We start from the raw sequence: 14,844 nt of genomic DNA, 5'->3' as shown, positions 1-14,844 counted from the left end.
AGCTTTAAGCACAGACATGAGACTAATATCAATCTCTTTAGCAACCCTCAGCAAGAATGCAAATCAGCAAATTTCCCAAAAAAGCTGCACGAAATTAGAAGATAGTCATTTCCAGGGGGATGTTGGCCTAGCGTCTCAGCGTCTGCCCCATGTACAGAGACTACAGCCCTCGCCGCAGTGGTCGCAGGTTCGACTCCCAGCCAATATAATGTGCTGCATGTCTTCCCCCACTCTCTACTCCCCATATTTCCTGTCTCTCTGTATAGCTTTCCTGGTCAATTAAAAAGAAGGAAAAAAAATCCCCAAAAACATAACTTAAAAAAAAGGAAAGTAGTAATTTCCAACAAAACCTCTTTCATTAATAATTGCTGTAAGTTTTAACAAACGAGAACCAACTCGTCCTTTATTTGCATCTAATCTCCGGCCTCTTCTTTACTTGCATTGTCATGTAATTGCATTTCTAGAAGTACAGGCTTTAAAAAAACAAAACAAAGAATTCACAAACGACAAAAAGATTCGGACATGTTTTCTCTTTTAATCGTCTGAAACAACAGTTTGCAGCAGAAAACAGGCACCATTATGCAACATTACCACACAGCTTAGGTTTTGCACGTTTCTGTAAGTGGATTGAACCATTTCTTTATGTCTTCTGACCTGCATCACTTCACTGTATCTTTAGCAACGCTCCCTATACATTCAGAGTAAACATCCACACAGGTGTTCTGTTATTCTCACCACTACATGATTGTCATCCCTGGATTAGTTGCACCTTTACGTGCCGGATCAGGTTACACCTTTATGATTCTTTAATGTATATAGAGTCAGGTAACAGCAGCTAACGCTCAGCTGAGTTTGAACAAAGGAAACGTGTGTGAGTGTTCGGGACGTTTGAAAGCTTCGTCTTGACGTGAGCTGATCTTTTCAAATTGAAATAGTAGTTGATCTACATGGTAATAAAACAGTTTTGTTGATAAAGGGAATGTGCAATTTAATATATTTCTGCTAAACAAAAATCTACTTTTAAAGCTTGTGCTCATGAGCAGCATCTAAACCACTAAAAAGATAAAATCTCTTATTCATTCATGAAAAAGTAATCTCTTAAACGCTCACATTCAACAATCGGATAGTACCTATGTGTACTACGACAGGCAGCGCGGCTCTCAACATTCTCTTCTATCTGTTCAGCTCCAGTCTGGAGATTTGGTCATGGCTGTCAGGTGTTGGTGTGTGTGTGTGTTCGTGTGTCTGTGTTTTGTGGTTTCAGGCGGCTTCAGGCTCCTTCCAGCCTCCGAACGCCTTCTCCAGGTAGAGAGCCACCTCCAGAGTCAGGCGGTCCTGCATCTTCCCAGCACCAACCTGCACACCGATGGGGAGACCGGCCTCATTCAGACCCAGAGGGCACTGAGTGACCGGCAGCCCGAGAACGTTTATAACACCTGGAGGGAGAGGAGAAGATGGAGGGTAATGGTTTGACACTGAGCTGGAGGCTGGTGGATGATGAGCTGAGAATGAAAAAGATAAGAAGTAAGGCTGACCCGTGTAGGCGAAGTCGAGGGGTCTGAAGAGAGGGTGGTGGGTTATTGGAGCAGCCCTGGGATGAGTAGGGTACAGAAAAACACCATCAGTCCCCAGCAGCTCTTCCAGATCCTTCTGCAGCTTCTCTTTCTGCTGGATGATGAACTTTGAGGGTTTGGAGTTAGTCATCTCCTGCAGGGCCAGACCTGAAAATGTGACACAAACACACTGTCATGTCTTTTATACTTCATTTATGCTTTAGTTGTTTCATTAGTGCTGGTTTTCCCATTTATGTTTTTTTAATAGATCTCATAATTTTTGTACAGAAAGTTCATTTTTAATATTTCCTGTAATGTTTGTAAGGGCTGTATAGTATCAAATGAACACATCATCACTCTACATTTATGAATTACCTGACAGTTTTCAATTAATTAGAGTGCAGGTACCTTTCATTTATTTCAAATTAACTTTAAAAAGTAAAAGAAAAATACTGGGGCAAAATACAAATCTTCTTGAGCTTGATTTTGTAAAAACTCAAAATGACGATTAATATTCAGAGTCACTAACAAAAGGAAATGTGCTACACTAAAATGAAAAGGAAGCTAGAGTCTGTCTGTTTCAACACGGCCCAAATGGTTGATTTAAACAAGGCAAAAAGCCAAAAGTCATGGTGTAGGATTTTGGGATTGCATCTATGGTGGCCAATTGGGTTTCATGGGGTGTGCCACCCCCCCAGATACGTCTTTGAGAAGCCGTCCCTAAGCTCAGTAGGAATCGCTAAATAAAAATGCTGTTTAAATATAAGTATTTGAGTTGTTAGAAAAATAAATAGAACAAAATTGGAATTTAATTCTTCAATTATTTCAAAAATGTGTGGTCTCCTTATAAATGAAAAAAATAGCCAGTTATTTTACACTTTCTTTTTTCCATTTAAAGGATTATGGTTTGATAGTATTTTCAGTTTAATCAGCCTTCACAAACGTAATGATGCATCTGTCAAAACATTTTACAAATGAAAATAGTCTCAATATTAAAATGGATTTACCGATAGAGGCAAAGGTATGAGTTGATCTTCCCAATATCCATTTCAGCAGCTCCCACATAGGCTTCACAGGGTGTCCTGGTTCTCCCAAAATGTCATAAAATGGCTCCGGTGCCTGCAAGGACATTTCAAAAACTGTGTTATTGGTTTTTAAGGTCCGAAGAAGTACACTTTTTTATCTGATTATACAACGGATTTAATTTGCCAAGTTGTTGTTCTGCTATAAGACCCTCTTTACATCTGCTGTTAACAAGTGGTTATGGTTATCGGATCACAAGTGGAAAGACGTGTCCTATGCATTGTGTGGCACTGCACATTATCACCTGTGTGTCTGATTGGCCTTGAGGCACTTTGTGGCATGTCGTTTCCTGCTGTCTAGACCCTGGCTTGTGTTGTACTTACTCCCAGACAGAAGCGTCTGCTAAATGAAATCGAACGCTGAAATGAAATCACGCCCTTAACTACGTTATGTTTGTTTCTCTGGAACAGCAGTAATGTTCCTGGGTCAATTTGACCCGAGGCTAATCAATTATCCAAAAGTGTCAGAACCTCAGAAAATAAACATTTTTTAAACTAATTATTAACTCCATTACTAACCATTTAAATCAAGATTTAGTCCATTGGTGTTCTTTAATTCTCACAGATCATGGTTCAATGAGGATAACTCACTCGTTTCCATTAAAATTAATGTTAAAACTTTTTATATGTACATTAGAAAGCCCTAAATATAAATACAATAGTTTGACATGACATTGATTTTTGTTTATTATTTTTTACATTTTGAATTTTTTATTTTTTTTTATGAAGTGATGTTGATAAATTAACACGACTCCTCTTCTGTCACATGCTGCCCAGATTTTGATGCTGCATTTAGCTGGTTGGGAAGGCATATATTGCCTAAAATAGACTTTAAAAAGGGTCAATTTGACCCGCAAGATAACAGGAGGGTTAATCAGAGTTTATAAAAACGCAGCGTACAGGCATCAGATGTTTCATATCTGTGTGATAACCTCACAGATGTTCTTGTATGTTTGTTTCATCGATAACAGAGACTCCAGTCAGAGGTTGTAGTCATTATACTTTCCTGATAAATGAAGAGTAACATCAGGTTTTATGATCGAATTAAATCACATCCACATCGCTCCGGTAGAGCTCACCTGTGTTTATCACCTACTTATACAGGAAGTGTATTGTCTTAGCTCAAGGCTTTCAAGTAAAACAATTGCATGATATATAATTCCCAGAATAATCTTACAACATGTAGAAACAATGCAAACAAAGTATCAGAAAAACACTTTCTCTTTGAAAGTTTATCGTCTGCACGATTTGACGTCAGAAAAACTTCATATAGAAACAACAACTTTGGTCAAAAATAGAAATATTTGAAATGCAGAAAAAACACTACTTTTATGTGTGTGTTTGAGTGTGGTTGTGTGTTCACTTCTGCTAAACAGACTAGTGCAGCATTTCTTAGCAGCTGAGGACAATAGGTGCTGTGTCTGAGACTGGCCTGGTTTCTTTCACACGGCGTTGGACTGATAGCCTTGACATCGCAGTAACAAAAGGTCCTGAGTCAGCTCCGTCTTACCTGTTTATCTTCATTCTACTAGCAGGAAATTTACTGAAACACTCACTTTCTGCTGAGCCATAACTGGCAAAACCTACCTTTCCATTCTTGTCGGGGAGTCCCATGTAGGTGTTCCACATCTGGACGCTGTAGCGGAGCTCGGGGAAATTCACCACCTCCACTTTCACCCCGAGGTCTTCCTCCAGACGTTCCACCACCTGGAGAGCATTAGGACGGATTGTGGAGTCTTAAAACATCTTTATAAGACACAGTTTCTCCAAGAAGTCTGAAAAATGGATGCACACAAACCTTCTTCTGGATATCGACGAGCTCTTTGCTGACTGGGTACACCAGAGGAGCTCCACTGTCATGAGGGATGGTGAAGAACCGCAGCGTCTTCAGGTCGACCTTCTCGTCTAAGTTCAGCCTGCGGACAAACAACCGAACATCTTTTAAGTTTCAGCAAATCCAACTCCATTCGATCTGTAGAGTCCCTCTCTACTTTCAAAAGACAGCTAAAGACCCAGCTCTTTAGGAAGCACTATGCACTTAGCTAGACTATTCTCCACTGTTGTCCCCAGTGGCAGATCATGTCTTCCAGCTACAGTTGACTCGCACTGTCCTGCTCTACTCTGAGAATCTGTGTTCAGCTCTTGGATGACCCGGCACTTGGTACTTTGGTCATTATTGTGGTGATGTTAATTGTTGATGATGATAGTGGAAGGTCTTAAATTGTTTGGTTGCTTCATTGTAGATGTTCCTTATTTTAATAAGAGAAAAAAAATAAAAAATAAAAATCCTTATTTACTTTTGTGCATTGCCTTTACACTGCTTGGCAGTACCTGCACCCAAATGGACTTGAAGCACTTTGTTACTCGTACTGATCTTGTTTCCTCTTGTCTAGATCTTTGCTTGTGTTGTTCTTGTTCTCGTATGTACGTCGCTTTGGATAAAAGTGTCTGCGAAATGACATTGTAACATTGTAACTCCGTCACAGTCTCACCTTTCCCCCAGACAGAAATTTGCAAAACCAAAGTGATTCTCAGGAACGAGGAATTTGAAGAGAATTTATGGCATTTGAAATGAGAAGCGAAAGAGCAGTCCAGACCTGTCATAGTCCTGTAACGGCAAAACACCTGTTCATCTTAAACATGCCCAGAGGAGTTTGTCTTCAAGACGCGTGAAAGCAGGGATTTAGATTTTTTGCTTTGCCTGACTCACTGGTTCTTGACAGCTGAAGGTAAAACTAAAAACTGCACGGGCTAGCTTCAAGAACTCCTAAACTTCAAAGACTGAATTTGCAGTTTAAAGATGATGCAGAAATGTACCAAAACACAGAATATAATCAAAGTATTCGGATCACACTGTGTATGATTTTGCTCATTTTTTGGGAGGTTTTATGATTTCACCAACATGTAATATCCAAAATGTGATATTTTACTATCTCATATATCAAAATAAACCATATTAAATATTGATTTGTATCAGCTTTTAATGTGTTAACTAGCATGTTACGACACAGAAACTTCAGTATTTCAGATGTCATAAAAAACTGAAGTGACCAATCAATCAATCTTTATTTATATAGCGCCCAATCCCAACAATCGTTATCTCAAGACGCTTTCCATACAGAGCAGGTCTAGACCGTACTCTGTGTTCTATTATTAACAAAGACCCAACATCAAGACAGGATCAGATCCAGTCCCATCTTACAGACAGGACTCAGTCTGATCTCATCTTAATCCACCATGAGCAGAGCACTTTGCAGGATTTAGCAAGTTACAACGGCAAGTAAGTAAGTAAGTGAACTTTATTTATATAGCGCTTTTCACAGACAAAGTGCTTTACAATGACAAGACATGCAGAAAGAAAGATAAAACCAATAGGCAACATAAAAATCCAGAGGTTACATGATCCTTAAAAGCATTATAAGTTCTACAAGAATCAACTAAAAGCCTCCCTAAATAAGTGGGTTTTAAATGTAGACTTAAAACATCTGCAGATTCTGCAGAGTGCAGGGATATCAGCAGAGCGTTCCAGAGCCTTGGGGCTACATCCTGGAATGCTCTGTGTAACATGTTGGACCTGAGTGGGCGAGGGGGGCTGGTAGGGGTGAATGAGTTCTGACAAGTATTCTGGAGTCTGACCCTGTAGGGATCTGTAAGTAAGTGTGAGAATTTTGTTCTGGATTCTATAGGTGACGGGGAGCCAGTGACGGGATTTAAGTACCGGGGTGATGTGATGACCGTTTGTTTGACTATGTGTTAGTACTCTGGCTGCTGCATTCTGCATTGACTGGAGGTCAAGGACAAACTTCCTTTAACAGGCAGAAACCTTGAGCAGGACCAGACTCATGTTGGACACACATCTGCCTCCACCGAGTATCATATTATTATTATATTAGTGAAGAACCACCGTCCTGCAGCATGCAGCTTCTGAAAGGTCATGTCAAACTTTGTATTTGTAATGCTGTTCACTGTGCACCCTGTGTTTGTGTTGTGGTGAGTGCTCCTGTCTGTGAGTGGAGCTTTGTGTCTGTCAGGAGGTGGGTTGGAGGGATGGAGCTAGCTACCCGGGAGGGGGCATCTTTGGATTGGTCTGGCTGTCAGAGTCCTTGGATTCAAAGAGATCAGCAGATCGACGTCTCAACTGACTGCAGCATCTTCTCGTTCAGTCCTCAAACTCTAAACCTTTTGCTCAAATTGTGATAGTGTGTTGTTGCATCAGGATTTTTTTCCATATATGGATTTTGTGACATTTGAGAGTTTGTTGGGTTGAGCTGCCGTTTTCTTTTGGACCCGTTTTCTCCTGTTTACGTTAAGTTAGAGAGTTAGAGAGTTAGCTTTGTTCCATGTCTTGTAGTTCTGTTTCTTTTGCACGGGATGAGTCAGCGTTTTCACAGAGATTGTTTGTTTTGTTTGTTGTTTTGGGCTTTGAGTCATTATTTGCTTCATTTTTTGTTAACTTTTTGTAAATAAAGCATCGTAAACTGTAGTTCCACCTGTGGTTTGGGGACCAGGAGGAAAAAATCCTTTTAAACATTATGTTTCCAACCTGCTCTGCTAGACAGGCATGAAACCCAAAACTGAAAAAAACTCAGAGAAATTTAGGAAATAGACTACATGTTTTGCTTTTCATCTCAACTTTGTAGAATAAAAAGAAGAGCAAGGACAGAGTCTGCAGAGTGTGAGTATTATTTGTGCAGATAAACACCTGAAGTAAATTTAAAGATATGCACGAACAGACTGATGACTGCCATATTTGCATATTAACAATCTTGTGCACACGCAGTTTGAACATTTCGACGTGTCCTCTAAAGAACGAGTTCTTCTACCTGAAAGTAAGCCACTCTCGTGACATTATCTATGATGGGTCATGTGTGAGAACAAAAGGTTCTCTGTAAACCCCCCTCCTCTCACCCCCGAGCGACACACACTATCATGTTACTTACATGTGAGCGTTGGGCCCTGACATGATTTTGAGCACTGGCAGCAGGTCCTCGGCGTAGCGGCACATGGGACCGTTGCTAACATACTCCTCATGTCTGCCGGTGCTGGGAGGGTACTGGTGCTCAGAGGTCACCACGCCTGCAGGAACCAATCACACATCACATGTTAAAAATCTGGTGCCTCAGAGTCTTTGATGTTTGACTTTTCTTTAACGTGACTTTGCTCTCACCAGGAGTCGTTTTGTGGCCGAATATCCCGTTGAAGAAACACGGCATACGGATGCTGCCAGCGATGTCGGATCCAATGCCGATGACAGAGCCCGCTCCGCCCAGGATACTGCCCTCCCCGCCTGAGAGATGGAGGAGATGGAATGTAAAGAGACGGAGGACGGATGTGTTGAAGGATCTGAGAGGCACCTTTGAGGTCAGCTGAGAGAGAGATCGGCCTTGTCTGAGGATTTCTTTGTCTTATAATGGCTTTACAGTTAGTACTACAGATCCCTTGGTAACTTTAGAAAATCACATCTAAAGTAGAGATCATAACTCTCAAACTGTGCGCAAAAAAAAAAAAAGTATTCTTGGCCAAGTTTGGATAAAAGTTTAGAGACGATTCGAAAATAAAAACACACCAGATGTGATCAAATTTCCTGCAAGCATTTTGAGCTCTTGTAGAAACATTAAGAGAAAGATGATGTCCAGATTTCTGGTCATCATAATTTCCCTTTAAAGTTGACCTTTAAACCTTGTGGTAAAACCAAGGTTCCTTTGGTGGAAGTCAATGCTAGTTGTGATATAATTTCATCCATAAGTTGTTAATGCGTTACTTTAAAGAATGGTACATGTGAGCACACATAGTCTGACCTTTGACCATCAGAAGCCAACTCTCATCCTTGAGTTCAGGTGACAGTTTGATGAATGGATAACCTCAAACACATAAGGCCCCTGATCGCTGCAGCTAACAACGCAGACGCTAAGAAGTGATTGTAACCACAGCACACACTAGATTTCTGACTTGCATGCTGAAAAATATGCGTGGATGATGAAGGATCTTGATATTGGACATGAACAGTACAATAAAATGGACTACCTCAAAATTTGCACATTGTACATTTACACATTCAACTGCACTATGACATAACAACTCTTCCCATTGGAAGACTCGCAATCTAAATATCTTTGAAATTGCTGCGTTAGAAAAAAAATCACTCCCTCCTTACAGTGTGTGCCGATCGAGAAATTATCGATCCAGACTACACTCGTCTTTTGTACCAGGCTGTAAACATGTTTATTTCTGCTGTAAAGATTGGTGTGTATGTGGTTTCCGGTACTTCCAGAGCCATCCTCAAGCGGATCCTCGATGAACTGCAGTTTTTAGCACTTCCGCATTGGACTCATATTTCTAGACCGGAGGTTGCCGCTTGGTCGGCACCCAGAAAATAACAGGATAATGTAAAGTGAACAGCTGATTATGCAAATTTGCATCAGCTGTTCTTCTTCCAGGTCACCTGATAACTACATTACCAACAATGCAGATCAGCTGACAGGTGAACTTTCCTGGTAAAGGCTAATTCAGCTTTGAGCTGCTAACCTAATGCACGTCTGTCTGTCTTGGTGTTTCATCTTCAGAGCTGAAGCCCACTAATGTGAGTGACTCCACTAGATTTGGCACAGCTGTCTGCTTACCAAGGAAAGACTTCAAACCCTTTTGAAAAATAAAATCAGAGCAGGTCCTCTTTAAAGGCAGAGGAGCAGAGCCTCTGTGTGTGTGAGTCTGTTGTGTGCTGTAATATGATTATCAGGCCAACCAGGCTGTTTCTGGAGACAAAGACACTTCAACAATAAGCTGCTCTGAATAAATGCTTCTTAGCTTTGAACCTGAATTTAAACAACAGGATTCTCTGACCTGAGCTCCCTCCTGCTGTCCTCGACAGGTCGTATGGGTTGTTGGTGATGCCGTACAGGTGGTTGTGGGATTCGCCCCACATACACAGCTCAGGGGTGTTGGTGACACCAATCGGGATGGCACCTGCTCTCTTCAGCCAGGCCACAGGAGGAGAGTCGACCGTGGCTACAATGTCTTTCCTGAAGACCAGACCTCCTGTGTAAGGCATACCTGCAAGAGAGGGAGGCATTCCAAGTTGGTTGAATACTTTTCTTTACGTCTCAGTCTGAGGGAAGTTCAAATTTCTCTGCTCAACAGAGGTGTGGGTGCATATATGTTACCAGAGGCTTGTTTACTGGTTATATGATGTGCAGTATATAATCAAGGTAAAGGGCCTGGTTTTAAGTGACTGACATGAGATCAGATTTCTGGCACTTTACCCTGAACAGCATACGACTCTTTGACAGAGAGAGGGACTCCCAGCAGAGGCAAGCGGTCCTCGAGAACCTCCTCTCCTCCGGTCTCCTCCTCAATCAGCTTGTCGACCAGGGCCGCCTCTTGAAGGGCCGCATCAAACCTGACAGGAATAAAGATCATTTGACAAATTAAAAATAAAAAAGAAGAGGAGGCAGTAAAAAGTCTTCATTTGATTTTCACGCTTTTGAGTAACAACTTCTAGATATTTTTGTAAGTCTTCTAAAGAGGTCATGATCCTGCTAGTGTCAAGTTCCCCATCCACTGCAAGTGACTGATGATGCTTTTATGACAGTGAACATACTCTAGATAATCTGCTGTCACAGCGTCTGAACCTTTACTTCACTTTAACACAGATACCCCCCTCAGGCACTGAAGGACTATAATTTAACGTAAAAACGCTGAAGTTGGAAAATCTGTCAGATTTGACATATGAGGGTGAATTCTTTTTTTTCCTACAGAAGTAAAGTTATATAAGGGAGGTGTGTCAAATTTGACAGGTTAGGGCAGAACATTTTGTGCAGGAATGAAGTTATATAGGCAAAGTTAAAGGTACTAATGTAGCTCCAGTTGTGCAGTTTTTACCATCATTAGCAGCACAAAGTATGCAGTAAATGATCAAATGATCAGCCTGAATCAGAAAATATACGGTACAATGATTATTTGATTGCTCCAATAGTTGCAGGCTCATTTTTGTCCATTGGTGAACTAATAAATCAAACAGGTTCTGCAGCTTGACAGCAAATTTAATTCAACAAAATCTGTCTTGCCTTTCTTTTACGATGGCATTCAGAAGAGGGTTGACTTCCTGGATCCTGTCAATGTAAGCCTGCACCACCTCCACACTTGTAACCTGCAGGAATACAACGTTATAGACTACAGTACATATACAAAATCATACAAATCACAGAGCGGAGGAACAAGTCGAACAGCCAGATTTGAGATTTGGGGACAAAAAAGTACAGACAGTACATGCCTGCAGGTGAACTATAAAACAGGTTTGTCGTAGATATCTTCCGAAACCATTTTCCCTCCAAGCTATACCTTAATCTGAGTACTGGCTGATACCTCTTTATACTAGTGAAACTAAAATAATATACACAGTCCTTATTGTCTTACAGCTGGAAACTATATTATGTAATAAGACTGCTATCATCCTTAATCTCACTCAGTGAACTGAAGGATTATTAAGCTAAAATAATGATAGCAGCAGCATCCTCACATCTACCTTAGAGCGGCAGAGAACCTCTAATTTCACACTACTAACTCATTTCAAATCAATTTAAGATTAACCTCCTCATTTCGGTGTTATGTTTCATAATGTGGAGTATAAATATAAAAATGTACAGTTTTAAAACGTGATTAGAAAAAACAGAATTGCTAACATTTTGCAGGTTGTTAGCTTCGCCTTGTTTCACTCTAAGCTAGCAGCGCACTGATCCTCTTTGGTGCTCTCAAACAGGCGTAGCTGTTGATAGGCATAAAAAATGTATTATTTTAATTTTGGCTTAAAAGAAAAAACAATTTTGGAGGGGCTAAAAATGATGGCATCAAATGGGTGTGTTTGGTGGTGTGCTCGCTAGTCCTGCTGCTGCGTGGCATTTTAGAACAAGTTTAGCTAGCACCCCCTACTTCCCTGATTTTTTTTACAGGAACTAAAACTACACTTAAAAACTCCTTACATTGATTGATAACAAAAAATTAATTAAACAGCAGACATTTTTAATGAGTTTCTTGGAAAGTTGACATCTTAAAGCTGCTGTTGGTAGTCATAGAGTAAACATCTGTTTAAAGAGAGGGACTTTGAAAGTCAACACTATCCCTCCCAACCAGATTTCCTCTTAGCCCCCCTACACAGATCGGCGTGTGGAGTCATGATAATGCCGGACTCATAACCAATCAGAGGACGTAGTAGGGGCCGCCCCTTAACCAATCAGGACAGAGGATTGGAGATTAGCTATGATTGGTCCGCCATAACGGGAACAAGGGGAATAATAACATTGCTTGATACAAAGGTATTGGAAAACGCAGAGATTTCGCAATAGTCTCAAATTACTTCACTTACAGATGAGTACTGATGGGTATTATGACCTTTTCTACAAACCCAGCAGAAAAAAATTAACATTTTTTTACACCATTCCTACCAACAGCAGCTTTAACATCTGAATGGTTACATATTTTTGTTTATTTATATATTGACATGAGTTAAATCCAATTCATTATTATTATTTTTCTTCTCCTCTTTGTCTCTTTTATTAATTATGGTATATGTAATTGTTTGAGCACATGTCTGTAGTGTTTGTAAATGTATTATTATAAAATATAAAATACAAATAAATGTAAAAAAAACCAAGTTTTTGCTAAACTCGGAAAAAATGTTAAAAAAATATTTTTCTAAATGTATAAATATTAATATTTTGAGGTAGATTTGTGTGCTGGTTATTTTTTTTATCAACCCATTAATAACTTTGTTTGGAATTTGAAATATATAGTTAAAAAGTTGCAAATTTTGAAGGTTTTATATCAGAAAAAAAATTAATGTGCTTACATTTCCCAGGATAAAAGTGCACAAAAACCTCTTTAATTAATGGACCAGATGTTTTATCTGTACCTGAAAGCAACACCTGCTCAACTACTGATCTGTGCAGCCTCTATCCCTGAACCTCAAGTACTGATACTGCCTTATACAGAGCGAGCTACATGCAAAGTCATACCTGTGCGTGGCAGGTGTTTACTCAATTAAATGAGTGATTGCTTAATGGCTGCAGGACAGTTACAGAGCAGCTGTTCTTTATGAGATCACACAATTTTATTCAGATAAAAAGCAGATAAGGTGCTGTTGTTCTACAGGTGTCAACTAATAAGGTGTGTTATTGGAAATTATCTTTAAAATTGATTTTAAGATTCTTATATTGACTTTTAAAGCACTACATGGACTCTCTGTATATCTCTGAGTTTTTATCCCCCTACAAACCTTGTAGCAGTCTGAGATCCTCTGGCAGTGCTCTGTTAGCTGTTCCAAGGACCCGACTGAAAACTAAAGGGGACAGGGCGTTTTCAGTCAGGGCTCCTACACTCTGGAACAGCCTGCCAGAGGAGATCAGACTTGCAGAGTCAGTCCTGTGTTTTATGTCATTACTCAAGACACTTTTATTTTTTTAATTTTAAGATTCAGAAATACTTTATTTATCCAAGGGGGGAAATTCAGTCATTACAGTATGTAAGGAAGTCAAATATTAATAGAAAGAAGGAATAAAATGAGATATAAATATGAAATAAAATAATAATAAAGTATATACAGAAGCACAGAATAGTTTGAATTAGTGATGTACAAAAGCGCTGGGAATGAAGGTGACAAGGATTATGCTTATTTGTCAGTAATGGAAAATAACATTACCAAAAACATTTTTAAATGAGTTTGTTTTGTCAAGGTTGTACACCTTTTTATGAATAATTTGTGTTGCTATTGTTTTGCATACACTTACTTGATTGTTTTGTATTGTTTTTTGTGCATGTTATATTCAGTTTGTCTGTTTTGTATTTAAAGTTACATGTTGGTTTTTTTCAAGACACATTTTTACATGAAAGCTTTTATTGTGTGATTTTATTTCATTTTAGCTCTGATTTTAAAGGTCAGTTTTATATTATTTTATTATTATATTCATTATTATTTTTAGCATTACTTTAAAATATATTGATCTTATTTAATTATCTATTTAAATCGTGTATTCATCTGATCTTGTTAACACTACCTTATTTTTTTACTTTGATTTCCACTATTACTTATATTATTAATTTTACTTTGTTGATTTTATTTTATTTTTAAGTATTTTATTTATAATCATGCCTTTTTTAAATTTTACCATTGCTGTTGTTTTCTGTCTCTCTGTTATGCTGTGAAGCACTTTGGGCTGCATGTTTTTATGTATGAAAGGTGCTGTATAAATAAAGTTGAGTTGAGTTAAGTATGTATGGTTTTTAACTTTTTATTTCATTTTATTTTTTATCACTTCATTTTGCTTTGCACTTCTTTCTTTTATTGGCCACTGTAAAGCCCTTTGTTACTTGTATTGAAAAGTGCTATATAAATAAAGTATTATTATTATTATTATTATTATTATTATTATTATGTAACACAGTACAGATGTAAACACAAACATGCAACTGTGAGTTTAACTTTAGTGATTCAAAACAAACATACACCTGTTCCAGTTCAGTGAGAAGTTTTTAGTTATTTGACAAGCTAAATGTTGTTTATCCAGCCTCAGCTGTGGGTTTCTCTGACCGGGTACACACCTCTTTTCTCCGGATCTTTGAGGCGAGCTGCTTCGCGGACACCAGCAGCAGAGGGTCGCTGACGGGCGGGACCTTCTTCCCGACCAGATCAGATCTACTGGGTGCGAACATCTTAAAGAGCATGTAGAAGAAGCCCGTGACCACCTTGAAGATCACCCACTTCAGCATTTCTCCGAGGCTCAGAGCCATGTTTGAGCCGAGTCAGGGGGAGGGAGGCTCTGCTTGAACAGCAGCATGTACAGTGAACATGCAGTTTATATAGGTGCTACGTGAAGGCAACACAGGTGAGAACCGGAACTTTAATGCTCTGCTTTCAAAATAATGTTTTCAATAGATTTAACCAAAACCATTACTGGAGAAGACGACTGATGATATCTGATGTTCAATTAATCTGTCCTTTATTTTTATTGTACATCATGTATGATTATTATAAGTAATATAGTGATATTGAAACCTATACATGTTAACCTCTAAACATCACCAAGAGGAATAGGAATGCTTTTTATTTATTTATTTTTCTTTTTCTGTTTATTAACACTCTTTGTTTATTTATCTTATTATTATTTACATTTATTTTCTTATGTTTATACTCATTATTATTATTATTATTATTATTATTA

The 14,844-nt window shown here is 39.0% G+C and overlaps 1 protein-coding gene across 1 annotated transcript; it reads right to left on the bottom strand.

Annotated features, from left to right (window-relative positions):
- Positions 1-515: 515 nt before the first annotated feature.
- faah2b (fatty acid amide hydrolase 2b) lies at positions 516-14,480 on the bottom strand. Its single transcript, XM_034677250.1, has 11 exons — positions 14,225-14,480; positions 10,699-10,781; positions 9,895-10,031; positions 9,476-9,685; positions 7,803-7,922; positions 7,576-7,711; positions 4,434-4,551; positions 4,223-4,342; positions 2,561-2,672; positions 1,536-1,721; positions 516-1,436 (listed from the first exon to the last, which is right to left on the bottom strand). The coding sequence occupies exons 1-11, from the start codon at positions 14,411-14,413 to the stop codon at positions 1,261-1,263; spliced, it is 1,587 nt and encodes a 528-aa protein (XP_034533141.1). The 5' UTR covers positions 14,414-14,480; the 3' UTR covers positions 516-1,260.
- Positions 14,481-14,844: the final 364 nt, after the last annotated feature.

This window comes from Notolabrus celidotus, chromosome 23, assembly GCF_009762535.1.
Source record: "Notolabrus celidotus isolate fNotCel1 chromosome 23, fNotCel1.pri, whole genome shotgun sequence".
NCBI classification, from domain to species: domain Eukaryota; kingdom Metazoa; phylum Chordata; class Actinopteri; order Labriformes; family Labridae; genus Notolabrus; species Notolabrus celidotus.
This window is presented reverse-complemented; position numbering and strand designations above follow the sequence as displayed.